The sequence below is a fragment of the Grammomys surdaster genome, unplaced genomic scaffold (assembly GCF_004785775.1).
Source record: "Grammomys surdaster isolate TR1022 unplaced genomic scaffold, NIH_TR_1.0 373, whole genome shotgun sequence".
Lineage (NCBI taxonomy): Eukaryota > Metazoa > Chordata > Mammalia > Rodentia > Muridae > Grammomys > Grammomys surdaster.
The window spans coordinates 11,070,181-11,092,367 of record NW_021604792.1 but is presented as its reverse complement, the minus strand read 5'-3'; the positions used below and the strand labels follow the sequence as shown (position 1 = coordinate 11,092,367).

Here is a 22,187-nt window from a genome sequence, read left to right as displayed (position 1 = left end):
AAGAAAATAGCACAGAGAGTAATTTTTTTCACACTTCATTTGTATGATTATAGTGGTATCAGCTAAATATAACCTGGCTAGAATAAGTGGTTATAAAGATAAAAATAGAAAACTGAACTATTTCCAATTTTCTGAGGAACCACTAGATTGATTTCTAGAGTGGTTTTACCAGTTTGTAGTCTCACCATCAACAGAGGAGTGTTCCTATTTCTCTACATCCTTGCCAGTATCTGCTGTTACCTGCATTTTTTATCTTAGCCATTCTGATTGGAGTGAGATGGATATTAGGGTCGTTTTGATTTGCATTTCCATGATAACTAAGGTTATTGAACATTTTTTTAGGGACTTCTTCTTGGCCATTCGAGATTTCTTAGTTGAGAATTCTCTGTTTATCTCTGTACCCTATTTTTAATAGGGTTATATGGTTCTCTGGAGTCTTAACTAATTGAATTCCTTGTATATATTGGATATTAGCTCTCTATTGGATGTAGGGTTAATAAAGATCTTTTTCCAGTCTGTGGGTTGTCAATTTGGCCTATTGACAGTGTCCTTTGCCTTACAGAATCTTTTCAATTTTTTGAGGTCCCATTTGTTGATTGTTGATCTTAGAGCATGAGCCATTGGTGTTCTGTTTCGGAAACTTTCCTCTGTGCTGATGTGTTCAAGGCTCACTTTCTCTTCTATTAGATTCAGCGTTCGTACTTGGTTTCATGTAGTGGTCCTTGATCCATTTAGACTTGAGCTTTGTAAAAGGAATATGAATAGATCTCAATTTGAATTCTTCCCCATGCTGATTGCCAGTTGAAACAGCACCATTTGTTGAAAATGCTGTTTTTTTTCTCCACTGGTTGGTTTTGGCTCCTTTGTCAAAGACCAGTTGATCATAGGTGTATGAGTTTATTTCTGGGACTTCAGTTATATGCCATTGATATACCTTCCTGTCTCTATACCAATACCATGTAGTTTTTATCACTATTGCTCTGTAGTACAGCTTGAGGTCAGGGGTGGTGATTTCCCCAGAAGTTCTTTTATTGTTGAGAATAGTTTTTGCTATCCTGGATTTTTTGTTACTCCAGATGAATTTCTGAATTGCTCTTTCTATCTCTGTGAAGAATTGAGTTAGAATTTTGATGGGGATTGCATTGAATCTGTAGATTGTTTTTGGTTAGATAGCCAAAACTATGTTAATCTTTCCAATCAATAAGCATGGGAGATCTTATCATCTCCTGAAGTCTTTGATGTCTTCAGAGACTTGAAGTTCTTGTCATATAGATCTTTCACTTGCTTGGTTAGAGTTACACCAAGATATTTTATATTATTTGTGACTATTGAGAAGGGTGTCTTTTCCCTAATTTCTTTCTCAATTAGTATATCCCTTGAGTAGAGGAAGGATAATGATTTGTTAGAGTTAATTTTATATCCAGACATTTTGTTAAAGTTGTTTATCAGTTGTAGGATTTCTTTGGTAGAATTTTTGGTGTCACTAATGTATACTAACATATGATCTGCAAATAGTGATATCTTGACTTCCTCCTTCCCAACCTGAGGACCCAGCTATACCACTTCTGAGCATATGATGCTCCAACACATAACAAGGACATATGCTCCACTATGTTTGTAGCAGCCTTATTTTAAATAGCCAGAAACTGGAAACAACCCAGATGTCCTTCAACAGTAGAATGGATACAGAAAATTTACACAATGGAGTACCACTCTGCTATTAAAAATAATGACTTTAAGAAATTCAGAGACAAATGGATGGAACTAGAAAATATCACCCTGAGTGATATAACCCAGTTATAAAAGAATAGGCATGGTATGTACTCACTGATAGGAGGATATTAGCCCCAAAGCTCAGTATACCCAGGGTACAACCCACAGACCATATGGAGCTTAAGAGGAAAGAAAACCAAAGTGTGGATGCTTCAATCCTATATAGAATGTGGGGCAAAATAATCACTGGAGGTAGAAGGATGGAGAAACCTGGGAGGGAAGGAGGAAGAGGAAGGAAAATGGGCAGAATTGGGTACTAGAAGGGGCAGGAGAGAAGTAGAGATGATCAGGAAATCAAATAGAAATATGTAGAAATTGGGGATTGGGAACTGGGGATCACCACTAGAAAGTTCCAGGTGCCAGGGAATCGAGAGGCTCCCAAGACTCAACTGGGATGATTTTAGCCAAAATATGAAGCAAAGGAGAGATAGAACCTGTAGATACCACCTTCAGTAGATATGAACAGCCCCCACTTGTGTGGTGAGGCTATACACCCATCTCAAAATTGTTAACCCAGAAATGTTCCTGTCCAAAGGAAAGACAGAGATAAAAACTAGAACAGAGACTGAAGGAAAGGCCATCCAGAGACCAGCCACCTAGGGATCCATCCCATCTGCAGATACCAAACCCTGACATTATTGCTGTTTCCAAGAAGTGCTTGCTGACAAGAACCTGGTATGGCTGTTCCCTGAGAGGTTCTACCAGCATCTAACCAATACAGATGCAGATACTCACAGCCAATCATCAGACTAAGACTGAGACCCCAGTGGAAGGGTTAGGGGAAGGACTGAAGGAGCTGAAGGGGATTGCAACCTTATAGGAAGAACAATATCAACTAACCAAACCATCTCAGGCTCCCAGAGACTAAACCATCAACCATAGAGTATACATGGAGGGATTCAAGGCTCCACCTGCATATGTAGCAAAGGATGGCCTTATCTGGCATCAATGGGAGGGGAGGCCCTTGGTCCTGTGGCAGCTTGATGCCCTAGCAAAGGGGGATGCTAGAGCAGTGAGGTGGGAGTGGGTGAGTGGGTGGAGGAGCACCCTCATAGAAGCAAAGGGGATGGGAGAGAGAGGGAATAGGATAGGGAGTTTGTGGAGGGGTAACTGGGAAAGGGTATATCATTTGAAATATAAAGGAATAAAATGATCAATTTAAAAATAGAAACCTGGGAGTATTTGTACAGTAGAGATCACATGTAAACAATCAGACTAAGTCACTGATAAATGTAATGTAACCAATGATACCTCAGTAAGTTAGCAGATTACCTGAATGAAATTAATATGCCGAAACCAAATAGCACTGGCTTACATCAATAGTAACCAGTTGGGAAGACATAATAGATGAAAATCTTCACTTACAGCAAAGAATAAGACAAAATATTTAGAAATAAAACTTAAAAAGCTATTAGAAACATATGTAAGGACCAACTGAAAGATAGAAAATTAGATAAGCATATAAAGACATTGATTTTTTGAGCATTTTTTACTAACTTTTTTTTTTTTTGAAGAATAAACTGTTCCCTTTAGAAACCTAGGGATATATTTGGTGGAACTGAGCCACTTGACAGAGATAATATGTAAATGTAGCCTCAGTGATTAAGCAACCTGAGACGGTACAACCATGATCAACAACAGCATCAATTAAGTGGGAGGATACATTTGTAAATATTAAAACAGACAGACCAAAGGAAGAGGCTAAAAAGGCACCCCCAATAGTCTCAAGTTCATATACAATAAAGTTGCATAGCCAGTGTGTATTATTAAATAAAGAAACCTTAACAGTGATGACTCTTCCAATCCATGAGCAAGGGTTCTCAATCTCTTTGCTTATGTTGTAGCTCTCCTAGAACACCACCCTTTTTTTTTGGTTTTGACAGAAATGACTTACTTTTATTAGACATTTATTAGACATTTTGTTAGACACTATGCATTTGACAGTTTTTGAGATACTGGGAAATAGACTTCAAATACTTTCATTTCCTAAAGAGTTACCAACATAAAATTATAAAACAGTTCTTTCTCAACTTAATTAAGCATAATTTACATGTACCAATGGGCATATATTCAAAGGGTACATTTGATTTCTTTATATATTCATATATCCATTAAACAACCAATAAGGTAATAACCATATTCAGATCACAAATGTTCCTGTGTCCTTAGTTTCTGTGTATGGTTGTCCCATGGAAATTCAGATTCAACCTTTCCTATTTCTGAGGATAGAGAGGGTTATGGGTTAGATGAACCAGTGGATTGACCATGGGAATTTTAATGTTAACATAGCCCATGTTGGGTGTGCTCCATGTTTATGGAGTTTGTAGGTAAACCCAAGACCTTTGGCCACACACAGAACTAATGGAACTTCTTTTCCAGCTGCCTCTTCTCTGATAGTATCCCTATATTCTATACCGGGTATACCTTTTTCTAGTTTGGGCAGATATGTCTCTGATTTCAGAGGGTCATGTGTCATTGCATTCTGAGAGTACAATGATATTAATCTTAGGTTTGCTGATATTATATGACATCGCCTCTCTGAAAATTATATTTCTTTCTTGCCTTCAGTTTGATTTTTACTAAGTTATTATAGCATCACAATACTAAGATTTCCCTGTAGTTCTACAGTTTAACCACTGAGTATTTGTGGTTTTTTTAAAAAAATAACTTACTGCATATGAATTCTTAAATTTCTTTGTTTATGGATCTGCAAATAAAAATTAAATGTGTTAATAACAAAAGCTGAGTTCTGCACAAAACTAAAATAAATTAAAAAGACATCGTCTAAGAGCAAAATGTAGGATTATAAAGCTAAACATTTGATAACAAAACACTGGTTCTGTGGCATGAGTTGAAATCCAAGACTATCATTAAGTTCTATTATACCATGGCAGTAAATTACAGTGATTGAAAGGTAGAAGGCAGTTGACTAGCAATATGTAATACTGGATTATTCTAGAAAAAAGACAGAAAATTTACATACTCATAATTATTGATGTAATTAGAAAGAAGCTACAGACAAATATAAAATAGAAGAGATTGATGATGCCTCTACATTTAGATTTTATACAACTTTTAAAGAATTATTCATCATCTAAAAGGTTGCAACGCTTCAAATTTGCTTTGTTCAACTTAAAAGCAAACTATAGGATACCTTCACATTTCACATATCAATAATATTTGGAACTTCCTGTGTCTGTCAGAGTTCTTGCTTCACCTTGGTACACTATTATTTTGATGTTACTAGCTGATACTGGAGTTCTCTAAACATCTAGGTTTTAGTACTTATGTGCATTGGTGTTTTGCCTGAATGTATGTTTCTGTGAAGGTGTCAGATCGCCTAGGACTAGAGTTATAGACAATTGTGAGGGGCCATGTGGGTACTAGAAAGTGAACATTTATCCTCTGGAAGAACAGCCAGTACTTTTAACTGCTAAATGCTAGTCTTAAGACAGCAGAATTGAGCTTTAGGAGAGAGTTCATGAGGCAAGACATTCACCCAGTGACTTGTCTTTTCTGTGTATATCTGTTTCATGCTTCTTACACATTCCACATATCCATGGTAATGTCTTCTACAGTCATGCTGATTGCCACAATTTCTGCTTCAACTTTTTAAAGTGTCAATCCTTGCTTTTCAGTCCCCTGTTTAAAATGTATCTGGCCCATCTCTATCTAATTTTCAAGGATTTCCTTTTGAAGTCTGTGGGTGAAGTGGGTGAAGCCTGCAGGTGGGTGAGCTTTTCCCCCATCTCTGAGAGAGCTGCCTAGTATCAGTGAGATCTTGGGTGTGAATCAATTTCCTGTTTGCCAGCTGTGGTCTTCTACTATGTACCACAGCTGCGTCCAAGCCACAAGGCAGTTTCCTGCTTCATTTCTAGAAGCAGATAGCTCTAACTGCTATCAGAGTAGTCTGGACAGTCTGGGATTCTGTGTTTTTCCCTAAGAGCAGCTGAGTTCCTTTTCCTAAGACTAGAACAAATAGGGTAGCTTAGGGTGCAAGGTTCCAAAGTGGTGTTGAAGAATCATCATGTTTGAATGCTTTGCACTGACCACTTGTCTTTACCTTGGTCCTAGATCAGGACACTACATTGTTTTGTGTCTGTTCTCAAAGAGAAACAAATCACTGTCCTATACTCAGGAAAAAAAAATCAGGGAAAGAAGATGCTGGATATCTCAGGGACTAGCTAGCTAAATACAGTTTCCTTCTGATGCCATCTTGTTTCTCTTTCTTGGTTTTGATCTCTCCTGGTTTTTTTTTTTTGAATTTATTTTTAATTGTTTTAATTTTTTTATGAAAAAGAGTTTGACTATGTAGCCTTGGCTGGTTTTGAATCACGACAAGGCTGGCCCTCAAACTCACAGAAACCTGCTTGTTCTGGTACGGAATTAAAGGCATACACTGCAAGCCTGGACTTTTATTTCCTACAATTACTTTGTATCTTAAGAACAATAGATTCTTAAGATTGGTGAGCATTTTCAGAAGGAGGAGGGAAGCTAAGCAACAGATTTGCTTTTGCCATAACACCACATGGAGGATTCTGAGAAAGCTCCAAAGTAGTGTCAATACTGACAGACAGACCAAGATGACCAGGACAGATACCATAAAACACCATCACCCCAACTCTTGCCCTGTTTTTCCTTCCTACTATCATAAGCACTTTGAAGAAAGATGCTAAATTGTGAGACTTCTATTCTTGCTGGTTTGATCATGCTTCAGTAAAACTCCCTTTTGCCTTTGATACTGCTGGTCTCTGCGTGACTTTCTAGGGCCAGTACTGATCTCTGTGCATCAGGACTCTTGGATCCAGGGCTTTTGACTTCTATAGCATCAGAGGGTCCTCTCTAGAGTTTCCTTGAAGCCCTAGACCTTTGCAGGCCCTGCACTTCTGTGATACATAGAGGGTAGATATGCTCAGTGTTCAACTGCTCCTTTCCAATCTTTCCATGGAATATCAGGTTGGAACTAAAGAGAACATGATTGGCAAGTAAGTGTTTGCTCTCTTGATCTGGGCCTGTAAGAAGCCCTAATATCTCAGAACAGCTTCTTCATATAGTGTTGGAAATTGAGCAATGCTTTAAACTCTGTGGTTCAAAACTTGCATGGGGCGCGGGCGGGGTCAGTGCGCACCCACGCTCACTGGGGGTGGGGGCGCAGGGCGGGTCAGGGCTCACCCGTGCCCCTCGACTGACTCCGTCCCGGGATCTGCGGTTGCAGAGGAAAGAGGGAGCATACGGCTGGGTCGGGGAGAGCGGGGACCCCGCACGCCTGGCAGCTGCGGCTGAGTTCTGGGGATAGCCCAGGAGAGGGTACAGGGACTGCTGCTACAGAGGAGAGAACCCCGCAGATGACTGGAGCATGGAGTGTGGGGAGAGGCTTTCCCCACTTACACAAAGAGAGTCTAGAGTCCCAGGAGACACGTGGAATTGAAGATATAGAAGTTTTATTGCCATGGTGATGTATCTGAATGGTGGTGCTCTCCCACAAAATACCAGGAGGGGATTGCTTATATTGGGGAGCAGGGGGAAAAGGGAGGGGCTAGGGCCTTTAGGTAATATGTAAATCTTGAGGCAGAGACCTGTTTCACGCCCTCTACCTGTGCCTTACGTGACCCACTACATGTTAGATCTCTGGGTCTGGAGGCATGGCCGAACACCCCAGGATTTCTACAGTCCCACATAACTGTTCTAATGGCAGCTGCCTTCATGCCTGTGAGTCACTTACCTGGGACTCTCAAACATTTAAACATAACCACCAAGTGGTAAGTTGCCCTTCCCCTAGGCACAATGGAACCTGTTTACATTGCAAAACTAACTCCATTTCTTGACCAAGTATAACACTCTTTGAACTAACCTGGAGACGGTAACCACAGAAATATCAAGTTGTTTCCTAAGCACAAGATGAAATGTACGTAAATTAGTTACACTTTTGCCACAATGTTTCTTTATTAGAAATGTTTTTCAAAACCTTTGGTTCTGGTAAAGCTACTCACACTGCTATCACAACAAGAATTTCTTCCCCTGTGGCCTGTTATATCAGACTGCCTTGCATTCTAGTGTGGATTTTATATTTTATTGAAGTCTATATTGAGCTCTTGGAAGCAAGTGGAATTTTATTGATTTCTCTTTTCATTTTCAGATTGAGTACATGTCTGGAACACAGAAATTCTCTGTAATGTTTTTCTTGTAGTGTAGGGCTAACTTTCTTTAACTATTCAATAAATCAGAATTGTACCTATCATCCTGGTTCCCTGGATACTGAAACACTGCCGTTAGCAAACTAACTGCCTCTCTCACTATCACTATTCTGCAATTTATATTTTACTCTTTAGGCTATGTATGAGAAATCTTTAAGGTCCGAGGTGAAGTTCTCTAAAAACAAACAAAACAACAAACAAAAAAAACCCACAAAGTGTTGTTGGGTGACTCTTGGCCAAATGGATACCCACTAGACTCGTAAATTAAATTGTTACAGGTAGAGTGTTATTTATCATAGACTTCTTTAAATTTGTTTTCTGGCAAACAGTGCTAACCAGACATTAGACTGTAAACTTAAAGGAAGCCCTTTCATGGCTGCAGAGGTTTCATGGAAGTTTTCTCTCCCCTCATCTCGTTAAAGGTAAAGATAGCAAGGATTCTTGTAGCTACTTTCTAAAGTGTGGATCTTACTTGTTATTCCTTGTATAATCTTATAGCCTTTGGGGAAATCCCTCATTGAGATGGTCCCAAAGATAAGGCTCATGTTTCTACTGCTTCACAAAAACTTTCAAAAGAGAAACCAAGGGCTACTACAATTTTGTTACAATCTCTCAGGTGAAAGACAGTTTCTGTGGTTGCTTTTTTGTTGTGATTCCCTGTCTTACTTATATGTGATATTCTACAGACGTTTTAACCTGTCTCTTGGTTTATAATATCTTCTATGTTGTAAAATAGTATATAACAATATTATAAAACTTTCCAATTAAAATTTATTTTTTAAATTTATGTGTGAGTGTTTTTCTTCATGTATATATGTACAAGGTGTGCATGCCATGCAGGTGACTGCAGAAGCCAGATGAGGGCGCTGTATCATTTTGGAATTGGGGATACAGGTGGTTGTGAGTTGTCATATGGGTGCTATGAAGTGAACTCAGGTCTTAACCTCTTGATCAGTGTTCTTAACCTCTGGGCTACCTCTTCAGTCCTCTTTTTAAATTTTTCAGTAAGACCTAATACTTAGCTATTTTCCCCTCTAGTTTCTGATTATTTGGGGTTCTATTATAAAATACCACAGACCAAGCTGTAAACAACAGAAATCTATTTCTCACAATTATGAAGCTTGGGAATTGATGACGGTGGTAACCGCAGATTGTATATCAGAATTATCCTATATTCTCTTATAGCAAAGAGAAGAGAGAGAGATGTCTCCCTGCATGCTTCCTTCAGAGACAATCCCACTTACAAAGGCTTTACCCTTATGACTTAAGACATTATATTCCAATGCCTGTCTCCTGGGAGTTAGGATTTTTAAATATGAAATTTGGAGGCATAAAAACATTCAGTGTATAACGTATACCTATGGCCCCAGGAATCCATCTCCTCATTTGCAAACTGTATCCATCCCACCCAAACAATGGGAGAGCTGGCAACATCTTCCAGCACCACCTTTCTGACTTGTAGAGTGAAACAAGCTATATACTTTCAAAATACAGTGACTTGCCTTCAAAAGACATTGTCATCTCAAGTGGAAAACATATGAAAGAATGGAAGAGTCTCAAGAAAGCACAAAAATTAACAAAGCCATAAGACTGTCAAGTTCAAAAAGCAGTCCTGCTTGACCTTTCTCAGACAGTCCCGTCTGTCTGTCTTTCCCAGCCAGCAGGCTGTTTTCTTGAATCACTGAGACGACAACACTGCTAGCACTGGGCTGACTACCTGTGGTTTCTGGTGTGGCCCTACACAGCCAGCAGTTTTCCATAGTGCTGGAGTTTAAACTCCTAGTGTGCTATATGGCTGTCGTCTCCAGTTCTCACAGACCCTCTAGGTGTTGGTTCCATCTTGAAATCGAGGCTCCTCCTTGCCTTTTTTTCATATCCTAGTAGTGGCCTGATCAGCTAGTGATCACAACAGCAGACCCCGAGACGGGAAGTGAGGCAAGAATGACTAGGAGTGAAAAGACTCTAGAATCTCTGGAGGCATCATGAATGAGATAGCTCATTTAATTGAGGGGAAAGGGCTATTTAAACCTTTGGGGATTGAGTAGCAGATAGCCGGGGTTGGGGGGGGGGAATTCCAGGTGCTGATGGACTTGAACTTATAAGGGGAGAAGCTACTTGGCAACATGACCTCCTCCCGTAGGGCAGGACCAGGTTTCCAGGGTTTGGATAGGTCTCAACCATACTCCTGGTCCTCCCGCTCCCTCTACCCCCTGTCTCATGGTTCCCTGGCCCCAAAGGCTTCCATTGTTTTATGGGACATAGTATGTCCAACTAATCATTTTGTGGAGTGCACAGACTCGCTGTTTTATTTTCGCCTTATGTTCAGTCTCTTATTAGTCCCTGCTTCCCCTGAAACAATTCTGTTGTCCTGGCTGTTGCTGAGATGGTCAATGAAATTTTTATGCTGCCCTTTTCATGCAGATGTATGTGTTTGGATTTGAACAGTCTTCTGTGTAGGCCTTAAAGCTCGAGCCATAGACAGCGCAGGATCCGTTCGGTATTTCCACGAGTGTTAATCTGGAGCAGAGAGAAAGGCATGTGAATCAGACTTGGTTAATGAAAGCTATAAACATAGAATCTTATTTATAGGATTTGAATGTGGGAATTTCAAACATATTTCAAATATTTTTAGAACCATGTATATTCCTCCTAACACATATGCAAAATAGTGCCAATCCAGAAGATAAAAGTAAAAATATCATTCTTAATGTGCTTATATCAGAAAATAATCACCTCAGAATTCTAAAACCTCTACAAATGTACCTGAGTAAAAAAGCTTCAAAATGTTCATTTAATATTAAATATTTACATTAGAAATGGACAGAGAATTAAACTTCAATTTCAATTGCTGTAATGTTTTGTGTAAAAATTAGCAGTCTTCCGTTGGTAAATAGGTTACCATTGTCAGATACAACTGACTATAGATAACAACCAAAACAAAGCCCACACCCATAATGGACATACAGTTTGCATCTTGCCTTGATTCACTAAATAATGCAGTGTGAGAATTGTTTATACAATATTTAGATTCTACTTGGCATATTCAATATAAAAATGACTTAAATTATACAGAATTGTCTGTATACAAGCAGGTTCTACATCATTCTGTATAAAAATGATAATTATTCATGGAATTCAGTATCTATGAAGAGAGCAATGTTTGAAGCCAGTCTCCCATGGATGGCTGCATACAAAATTTTATATGGTAAAGAAACAAAAGTAATTGTAAAATTCTCAACATAGATGCACACGTATATGCATGAATAACTGTATATGCATATGCATGTATGTGTGTGGTATATATGTGTGTACATATATATGTGCATGTATGTATGGTATATGTGATGTGTGTATGTGCACACTGGTGTGGTGTATGTGTGACGCATATGTATGAATGTGAATGTGTTTTACTTTTGTCTTAATGTTTGGAATTCCATGATTAATAAATAAAATTTCTCCTTCCCAGGAAAAAGTCAGAAATAGAAGACACAAGGAAGTGATTATGTCACTTCAGTGTAAAATTTAAAACCTATAAAGAGAAGGGTCCAATGTTATCTTTGTTTAAAAGGACAAGGTACAGAATACTATTGGTATAGAAACATACAGCTGGTCCCTGCAGGGAAATTCTACTAGGAACCGCTCTTTGTCGGTTGGAATCCAAATACACTAGAGCATCATTTTTAATTTTTAAGTTGAAACTATAATTGTGTCTATTTGGGGGGGGGGTACAACCTTATGATGTGTTACGTGTAAATGCTGTGTATTGATGAAGTAAAGACATTTAGCTTCTCTGTGGCCTCATGCATTTGTTATTTCTATTGTCTCATTGTAAAATAGAATGACCACAGCTAGCCATATGCTACTTCATATTTGAAAGTACCTGGGACATAAAAACTGACAAGAGGCTACTAGGGATGGAAGGCTACAGCTTATTGCATGTCAGTTTTATCTCCATTATTTGAGTCACAAATATACAAAAGAAAATATGTGGTGCTTCAGCCTCCTACCTAAAAAACTGATGTAATATTTGATTGATGTTTCTCGATTTTAACAGGTAGTAATTAATTTATGTCACCCGTTAATGCTCGTGTTGGCTACTCCACCACTCTCCCTGTCCTTTAGATTTAGAGTCGAAGAATTTTTCAAATCCTGTTAGAATATGATGATGTGTCAGATTGTGAAAAAGAAACTGAAAAGAGAGTGCCCATAGGGACAGCTGAACAACCCCCTTGAGACCTGCTGGGCAGAGACTCACTGGTTGGGTGAGAGAGAGGAGCCATCTTCCCACTGCCAGGAGCCATTGGATGGGATCTGGACTAGTCCCATCCAGTGATAGGACTTAATCAGCCTTAAGAAATCCTGTGAGAAACCGGAAGAGAAAGACAGATGAAATCCATGCCTAGAACATTAGAAACACATCACCAACTTCTCACTGAGCAAGGAGACAGTATCCCAGGGCCTCTGTAATTCTCACTTAACCATAGGCACTTGAATATCTTTGCACTCTTAATTTTTCTGTCTCTGGAGGCGATCAGCAGTATATATGTATATGAGTGTGCAGTTGCTCATCCTGCACATAGAAGCTAGGACAAAACATAATGTATCTCTCTCCATTGCTCAATGTCTCATTGTCTTGAAACATGGCCCCTCGATGAAGCGAAAACTCACCTTTTGAGCTAAGCTGTCTAGTGAGAAGCTTTTGGGATCTACCTGCCTCTGACCCTAGAGCTGGGTGTACAAGCATGTGCAGTAATGCCTAATGGGAGCTGTAGAGTTCATGTTCAGGTCCTTAAGTCTAACTCACTGAGCCGTCTCCCCAGGTCCTACTTTCTTATTTTTTATCACTGTTGTCTGGAATGAGGATTAGAACACCTTGGTGCCTGTTGTGTGTTCTAGGTTTGCACTCCAGTGACCTTCCTCAAGTATTGGAACTAACTGGAATTAAATACTCAACCTGCTCTTCTTTACTGTATATCTTCAAAAGGCTGGAATTTTGAGACAAACAGGAAGCTTGACTCTGGTTCCAGCTTTTGTTCTCATTAAAAAATTGGTAACAGTTGTTTCTGTGACATATCCAGTTGTTCGGACATGGGCCGCAGTAACCCTCTAGAAAGAGATTAGATTAATCCTGTGCACAATTGACTATTGAAGCAGATCTCATCTATGCAAGTCAAATACCTTTCTGTTCCAACTCTAAAATTCTGAATAATTGAATCATTATATATCAAGGAAGGAAGGTCCCAAAACTAAAAATTAATTTCTTTCTTTCTTTCTTTCTTTCTTTCTTTCTTTCTTTCTTTCTTTCTTTCTCTCTCTCTCTCTCTCTCTCTCTCTCCTTGTTTGTTTCTTTCTCACTGTCTTCCGCTCCCTCCCTCCCTCCCTCCCTCTCTTCCTCCCTCCCTCCCTTTCTTCCTTCCTTCCTTTCTTTCTTTCCTCTTTCCTCTTTCTTTCTTTCTTTCTTTCTTTCTTTCTTTCTTTCTTTCTTTCTTTCTTTCTTTCTTTCTTCCTCTTTCTTTCTTTCTTTCTTTCTTTCTTTCTTTCTTTCTTCCTTTCTTTCTTTCTTTCTTTCTTCTTTCCTTCCTTTCATTTCTTCCTTTTTTTCCTTCTTTCTTTCTATTATTTTACTGAAAACAGATTATTTTCTCATGCAATATATCCTGATTAATAATTTCCCTTCCTCTTACTCCTCCTAGTTCCTCCCCACTTTCCCTTCCCTCCAGATTCCCTTCCTTTCTGTTTCTCATTACATAATAACAGGCTTCTAAGAGATATCAACTAAATATAACAAAATAAAATATAATAAGATGAAGCAAAAACTATTCTTTGTTTACTGTTTCCAGATAGGTGCTCATGTAACCCATTCTGGCTTTGAATTTTCTACACAGCCAGGCTGGGATGTGAATTACTGATCCTCCTACCTTAACATGTTAAGTGCTGGATTTAAAGGAATACAATACCACAACTGGCCCTCTTCTACCAATTTCACAGTAAAAACAATAAAGTTTACAGTCAATTATGCACAAAATTCGACTATGTCATGTCTCTCTTTGGAATGTCTTTGAATATGCGTTAAATCCTGATACACATAGCTGTTTGCAATTTGTGCTTAATAGTAAAAAGATTCACTTACCTCTTGAGGAAACTGGAACTTGCTTGTTGCATAACACTATCAAAATAATTATAATTGTTAAAAGTTAGTAACTTCTACTGTAAACAAATGTGACTTGTATGTTTGTAGAATAGCAAAGCTATGGTTTAAACCACTCTTGCTTTTACTACTGTATGTTTCTGTGCTTCTGTATTTTCTTTCACTTTTTAAACTCTCTTTCTCTCTGTGATATGTGTGTGTGTGGTGTGTGTGTGCCCACATGTATGTGCGATCAGGCATGCACATGAGGATACCCCTGTGCCAGGGAGTGAATATGGAGGTCAGGGGTCAACTTTGTGGAGTCAATTCTTCCTTCCCCTTTCCTGTGGTTTCTGGGGAAGGAATTCAGGTCATAGGCTTATACAGCAAGTATCTGTACTTGACTGAGCCATCTCTCTGATTGTCTGTGTGCGTCTGAAGCCTAATTAAGGTAACACATTACACCTGATTGATTATCTGTCTTATCACTTACAAGTTAAGAAAGCGGTAAACCACATCATTGTGGTAACAATGAAGCGAATTGCCATGGCTACAGCAAGGACTCGAACAGCGAACAATGGAGATACTGTCGATGAAAAACAGGAGAGGTCAGAGCAAAAGGAAAGACCAAGGTGGCTTTCTGTTTAGTATAAATGTGCATCTCTATGAGAAGGTAGAGAAAATGCGTTTCCTTAGACCAAGCAGCATACGCACTCAAGTGACTCAAATATAAGAGTACAAAGTGAGGTATCCATTCCAATCCATTCTCCTTTGCAAGTTTTCTAAACATTTTTTCCCCCTTGTTAGGCAAAGTTTCACTATGTAGTGTCAGGCTGTACACAAATTTGCAGTCCTCCAGCCTCAGATTGTGAGATTACAAATTATGCCATTATTTTCTGTTCCCTGAATAAATCATACTACTCAAATTTTTTTTTACTATGTAGAATCAAGAGCTATTATGTATGAGTACTTTTATAGTAGATGCTTTTAGAACATGCATTTTAGATATTAGTAAAACATTCTGTATCTTTTTGTTAGGACAACATCCTAGGATCATGCCATATTTTGACATATAGTGAAGTCGAATTATGTAAATACTTTTATTCATGTTCACTGATAGCTGCTCAAACTCTATTAACAGATTTTTAACTTTCCCAGTAGATGTTTTAATAGCATGCTAAGTTTTGGCGTTAGAAATAGTAATACTTTTCATACTCACTTTTGAGTTCTTCTATAGGGGACCTTCCTCTTATGATACCTAGTGTATAAAGAGCACAAGTGTCATGCATTCTAGTGACTGAAACTTTTGGTACACAAATGTTACACTAATTTTATAGTAGCACAAGTAAATAAAATTTCCTGGTTCATTGCATCTTCCTCAACAATGAATATTATTTACATGTTTTTATCTATAAATTTGGTATGCAATATTTTTGTTTTAATAATTTTATTTCCTTTCATGATAAGGTTAGGCATTTTTATTTATGTTTAAATAATATGTATTTTTTATTTCAATGAGACTTTTCTTGTTTTTATTAAGTTACTGGCTTGTTCTATACTTCTCAGTTGGTGACTACAACACCATACCTTGTCACGTATTTTGTATACATATGTTTCAGATATTCTTTCTGTTTTATTCATGATACCTTCAGAGAGATGAAATGGCTTATTTTTTCCAGGTTAATTTTGTCAAGCTTCCTTTCTTGGCTCATATCTTAGATATGAGTAAAATGAATTTATAATAATGTCATATTTATTTTATTGGTCCAATTAATTTTGTGTTTGTGATATTTGGAAGGAATGAAATTTACAGAAGATATTCTTTGTTGAATGAACACTAATTTTTATATTATGGCTTATAGAATAAACTTGTGTCCTGCCACTGACATGAAGTGCTTTCATCAGCAAATTATGGCTTCACTACATATATTAGCATTTTAATACACATGCTAATCAGCCTGCCCATTTCCTACTGGTGTAACTTTCCTACCTTCATAACATGCTTGAATATTCAGTGACCCCTACAATATTACCACATATTTCCTTTTCAGAGTAGAATGGGGATTACATCACTTTATTTCTTCCTTAACATTTTAAAATAAGGGTCCTGAAAATTGCCTCATCAGTTAGGAATGAGTATGATTCTTTTAGAGAGGCCATAAGTTTTATTTCCAGCTCACAATAACCTGAGATTCCAGCTACTTGGGATTTGGCCCCTCTTCTGGGCCCCATGAGTACCTGGACACACACACACACACACACACACACACACACACACACACACAGGCAGAGATAGAGAGAGAAATGAAATAAAAATAATTATTTTTAACAAATCTTTAAAATGAGTTCTTTAAGAATACAACATTCTAAGCTATGATGTATTGACATCCTGATAGAATCACATTAATGGTGCACACACGCAAATATTTTATCTGTAAAATATTGTATTTATCCTTGAATTAGTTTCTATTTCTGTCATGTGTGCCTTATTCTTTGTTCATTAGCAGTTCAAAGTAAGCAATAATTTCTAGATTACTTTTAATATAAATGTTTATTTTACCTTTTTAAAATTTTTGGTCATAAAATTTTATTCTATTTTAGCTTGTTGATAGTTTCAGTTATGAAATAAATTTACTTTCATTTATGTGTTAATTTTGAACCAAGTCTACATTCAGATTATATTACTAATTTTAACATTTATTAAGTATTTATTTGTAAATTTTCAAATATTTTGATTTATATCTTTTTGCTTTTAAACTCTGGTGTGATAGATATTAGCAACATCAAAAAAGTATTTAACAGTGGGAATAATATTATTACATTTTAATTATTACATTAATAAACTCTTCTGACATTTAATAATATAATTAGCAATTTATACATATTCTATGTGTCTATATGTTCATACATATATTAAAGGCAACATTTATGGTTATAAAAATTTGAAAATCAAAGTTTCATAAAATAAACATTTGTATTGAATTTTATTCAATGTCTTTTCAACATCATGTACACAATTACATAAGCATTTGCTTTTGGCTACTACATATCACATGATTGAATTACTAAAACTAGCTTTTTAATGTAACTTTTGTTAATTTATTTCTTAGTTTTTATTTTATTCATTTATTTGAATTTACATTTTTTTTTTATTCTTTAATCTTTTTTTTACAGTTTAGTTGTCATCTTCCTCCTGGTCTGCCCTCTGACCATTCCTCATCCCATTCCTTCTTCCCCATCTCTAAGAGGATGTCCCTAATACACCCCCTCAGATCCCACCAGACCTCCTCACTCCCCGGGACCTCAAGTCTTTCAAGGTAATCCAAATTTATGGATGAATTTGTTGGCTTTCTTTGAAAGTTATTTATTCTATCTTATTTCTTGAAATGGTGTCTCATGTAACCATTTACTTCTGAAGATAACCTTCATTTCTAAATTCTCCTGCCTCTGCTTACCAAGTCCTGGGATGGAAGACTTGTGAGAATACACCAGACTCAGGTTTCCTCCTTTGTATCAATTGTTGCAAATTTTAATACTGATAATATTCTGGCTTGAAATGGTTTGAGTACAGATTGTCTCCACCACATTCATAAAGGTCCCTAAAAATTGCCTCAATTTATTGAGTTTATCATGCTTAAGAAGATAGTTGGATAATTTTTAAAATTTATTTTCTATAGTCTACCATATGTTGTTATGGAAAATTGTCTCATCACCTCTAACTTGATTATATGTTCTAATATTATTTAGAGCAAATACAGCTTACCTCTCTGGGGAGGTAAAAGGAGCCATGGTTGTAAACGACAAAAACAATGTTTCCACATTCACTTCAGCCCATCTTGAGGAGACAAATGTAAACTAAGACGTACCATTTTCTCTAGGTTGGATGGTAGTTAATGCTGATCTTTGTTTCTGCTGCCCTTGAGAAATATCCCACTTTACTGGCTTGAGGTCGTAGTTAGGACATTTGCTCATCTCTGCAGAAAGCAATTCAAGCAGATTCAAGTTCACGGACTTTCTGCCATTTGAAGAATAAGTCTCTGACTTTGACCTTGTGTTTCTATGGATGCACTTCCCATGAGCGGTCTTTGAAAAGACAGCACACTGTTCCTTTGCTTTTTGTTACCTTATTAAGATGCTTACACTTCCTAGCAGACATGGCAATGCTCATTCCTTGGAGAATTAGAGTTAGCAAAATAGTATGGACTTTTGAAATAAACCAGTTTATAGTATACAATGAAGTCTAGCATCAAAGCTAGAGATCTCTACAGAAGAGAAAAGGCATCAAAACAATATCCTATGGACATGATAACAATGAAATAAAGTGTGATGACCTTGGTATGAATAATGTCAACTGCATACAAACAGTAAATACTAGTGTGCCAAATTCCTTGAGAGTCAGGGGCATATAAAGACCTGAATAGTAGATTTCTCAGTCTCAGAATAAATATGATAGTCTTATCTTTGAAAAAAGCAAGTTGGAAAAAAACATTTTGCTCTTTTCTTAAAATTTCCATCATCAATTTGATCATTGTGTAAATGAAAAAAATATTATCCATTTTGTTTTAGATTTAAATATTAGCCTTAAACATTGTTTTCATATAATTTAATTATAAGACCTGAAGAGTACAGTCATTATGTTTAGTGAAAAATTTGAATACCAGAGATATTTAGCATAATATCTATGAGTAATTCATAACACTTTTAGAATAAGAAGCACTTTTAAATTCTATATTCCATGAGTTGGATAGTTTAGAATTTATTTTTTTTAAAGATTTATTTTTATGAGTACACTGCAGGTGTCTTCAGACACATACTAGAAGAGTGCATCGAATCCCATGGCAGATGGTTGTGAGCCACCATGTGGTTGCTGGAATTGAACTCAGGACCTTTGGCAGAGAAGTCAGTGCTCTTAACCACTGAGCCATCTCTCCAGCCCCTAGTTTAGAATCCTACTAAGGTAAATCCATCATGATTTATTTTTCTGTTAGTATAAAAAAAATGAAAATGCACAGAGATCGTGGACTGCTGTAATTTAAAGATGGAAAGCTTGGAAAGTTTGATTAAAACCCAACTCTTCTGATTCCAAATCCTCATGCCCTTTCATTATTTCAATCCATCCTATGTTATAAATGATTTCACAGTGGAGTAGGTAGATGATGAAGGAAAGAAAAACAATCTTTTCACAATCTCAAAAAACTAAATTTTTAAATGCAATATAACAGGAAATGAACATAATAAGAATAACAGTAAGTGGTTTTCCGTGCCTTACATTGCCTTTTATAGAGTCTGGGTAGGTTAACATTATAGAGCAGTAGACATACACATTCACATGGATACAACATACCTGGGTGATGAGACTTTCGATCACGAATCAATGCCATCATGTGATAATTTGAGAGATTTACTTCAGAGATTGATCCAGGTTCTAGTTTTTGTTATTTATTAATTAACATTTTTAAAAAGACAATGTGTCTCTCTGCAGCTCTGGCTATCTTAGAACTTACCTTATAGATCAGGCTGGCCTTAGATTTACAGAGATAGCCTGCCTCTGCTTCCTGAGTGCTGAGATTAAAGATATGTGACACCACTTCTGGCTGTGGCCTAATTTCTATAATGCAAAAGGACTCTTAAAATAGACAAGGTAAATTCTAACGGATTTTTTATGCTATTTCTGTGGTAAGATGAAATATTTGATTAGACAAGTGTAATATAGAAAAACTTTCCTTAAACATGAAATAATGGAAATAACAGCTCATCAAAGACAAAGGAAAATAAATTAACATTTTTATTGTAAAATAAAGAACCACTGTTTCAAAATACCAAAAAAATCAATTAAGTATTTATAATTTATTTTCATTGAAATATTTAATAAAACATTTTGGTTTCCTGACATTAAAATTTAGCACATAAGATTTTCTTTTTGTAGTTTTTATTTGGTGATGAGTGTTTTTTGTAAGGTAAATACATGTCAGGCACATAAGTTTCTATTGTATATTTTCTCATCATCTTTTAGTAAAACTTCTGTCCATTGCCATCAATAAAATGTTACCATTTTCATCATGTTTCATTGTTACATTGAATGATATAACATAAGAATTCAAATAATTTTATAGATTGTATATATTGTAAAATTTCCATTGTCTAGCAGTGTTCCCCTAGAGAAGATGTTTAATATATAGTGCTCAGGTCTCTTAAATGGGCACTATTCATATGTGATTATGATAATTGAATGAAATGCATACAACTTGTCTCTTCATGAATGTGAAGTTGTGTTATCTCTGAAGCAAATCGACCTTCCATAAGATTATTTCATTTGTGTGTTAATTCTCATTCAAACTTCAGCATTCTAATCCCCCAACATAAGTTTTGCTTAAGAGGTAGGGCTTATTTATCTCAGAAACACAATTTCTTACTCTTCAGTAGTACTGCCCTGATTCTGGACATCGGATATCGTGATACAGAGTATATTAAAACCTCAGACAAGCAAAGCACTATTTACTTTCAGTATTTCTACTTAAACATGTAAGCTAGAATTACCTTACATGTAAATAGAACTTTTCTAACTTGACATATCACTCCTATTTTCTGGAAAACCGTTTTTAGAAATATATGTATAAGCATGTACACTCACAGACCTGAGCAGAGAAGGGTCCTGTTTCTTGTGAATCAAAGCCTTCTACTCAACTAGAAAATGTGGACTTGTCACCAGAAAAGAATTGGAACTGAAAGTAGAGATGCTTGAGTAATTTCATCTCTGAGACTAATGTGATAGGGTTAGCTTTACCTTCCTGTAAAGAAACACCACAGAGCTACAACACTGCTATATTTCCTGTCACACACAATCTAGCTTATTTGGTGAATGAGGTTTGATCACAGTTTGTGAATAAGTGTCAAGTACTAAGAGCCTTTTAGGGCATCAAAGAGAAAAAAATATAAAATATGTTTTCAATCTCTGTTTGAAATTAATAGAAGAAAAAATTAAATGTTTTATACAGCCTGTGAAGAAGCTTTTGCTCATTTTATTGGAATCAAATCTGCTGCAATGTTTAAGTGGGAACCATGGGAATTATCTTTCTTGACATACACAGAAACTTACACATATATATACTATATGTGTACATATGGAAATAAAAATGCATAGTAATAATCCTATAAGGGTTGATGATTTGTTTATGTGCATAGAAAATAAAAATAATTTAATAGTCATTTAATAGGACTAGTGTTAGCATAACAGTGTAATATTACTTTGCAAGTATTATTATATTGTTAAAGATGAAAGATTAATAGCAACAACTATCTTGTTAAATGTATAGTTAAGATAATAATGAAAGCATTGTGAAACATTCGTGAGGAAATACAAAGCTTCTGAATATTCATAAAGCTGTCAAGTATTTGTAGTGTGCTTTGTATTTTTGTTTCAATTTTAATAAATACTCCAGATTTTGTTGTAGAAGAATCTTAAATATGTGTTAAGTACACAGTCAAGATCCAAGAAGCCACGATTGAAGAAACAAAAATTGGTGGCACCATTTTTATTGTTTTCTATTTTGTTATGCTGGAGAGATGACTCAGCAATTGAGAGTACTTACAGCGCTTGCAGAGGACTTTGGCTTAATTCCAAGCACTCACATGCTGGAGCATATAATTGCAGTTCAGTGGGAAGAGGGGTGGAGTGTCACCCTGTTCTGGCCTCCTCACATATCAGATATCTACATGGGGCACTTACACACATAGTTGCAGGCAAAGTACTCATATACACAGAATTTCAAAACCTGATTTTAAAAAGCCATTTTATTTTAAAATTTAAGTTAAAATATAATTACATCATTTCCTCTTCCCCATTCTTTACTTCAACCTCTCCCATGACCCCATATCCCCCTTTATTCTCTCTCAAATTTATGTTTTTTCTTTATCAAATGCTTCTGTTTTGTTATTCTTTAAATGTTATCTATCTATCTGTTTATCTATGTATCTATCTAGCTATTTAATATGCACATATATATGTATATATGAATGTATAAGTACAACTTGATTAGTGTTTTTAATGCTACATGTATGTATTTGATTATTTGATTTCAGGATCAACCACTTGG

General features: G+C 36.4%; 1 protein-coding gene across 6 annotated transcripts; it reads right to left on the bottom strand.

The window, feature by feature from the left end:
* Positions 1-9,939: 9,939 nt before the first annotated feature.
* On the bottom strand, positions 9,940-20,861 carry Klrk1 (killer cell lectin like receptor K1). Of its 6 annotated transcripts, XM_028781062.1 has the most exons (9): positions 20,730-20,834; positions 19,439-19,451; positions 17,961-18,068; positions 15,314-15,352; positions 14,588-14,680; positions 14,098-14,133; positions 12,922-13,073; positions 12,223-12,326; positions 9,940-10,484 (listed from the first exon to the last, which is right to left on the bottom strand). In XM_028781062.1, the coding sequence occupies exons 3-9, from the start codon at positions 18,064-18,066 to the stop codon at positions 10,367-10,369; spliced, it is 648 nt and encodes a 215-aa protein (XP_028636895.1). In that variant the 5' UTR covers positions 18,067-18,068; positions 19,439-19,451; positions 20,730-20,834; the 3' UTR covers positions 9,940-10,366. The 6 variants fall into 6 exon arrangements, with proteins under 6 accessions (XP_028636895.1, XP_028636893.1, XP_028636896.1 ...); XM_028781060.1 differs by lacking the exon at positions 19,439-19,451 and having other exon boundaries at positions 20,730-20,861; XM_028781063.1 differs by lacking the exons at positions 19,439-19,451; positions 20,730-20,834 and adding an exon at positions 19,599-19,650.
* Positions 20,862-22,187: the final 1,326 nt, after the last annotated feature.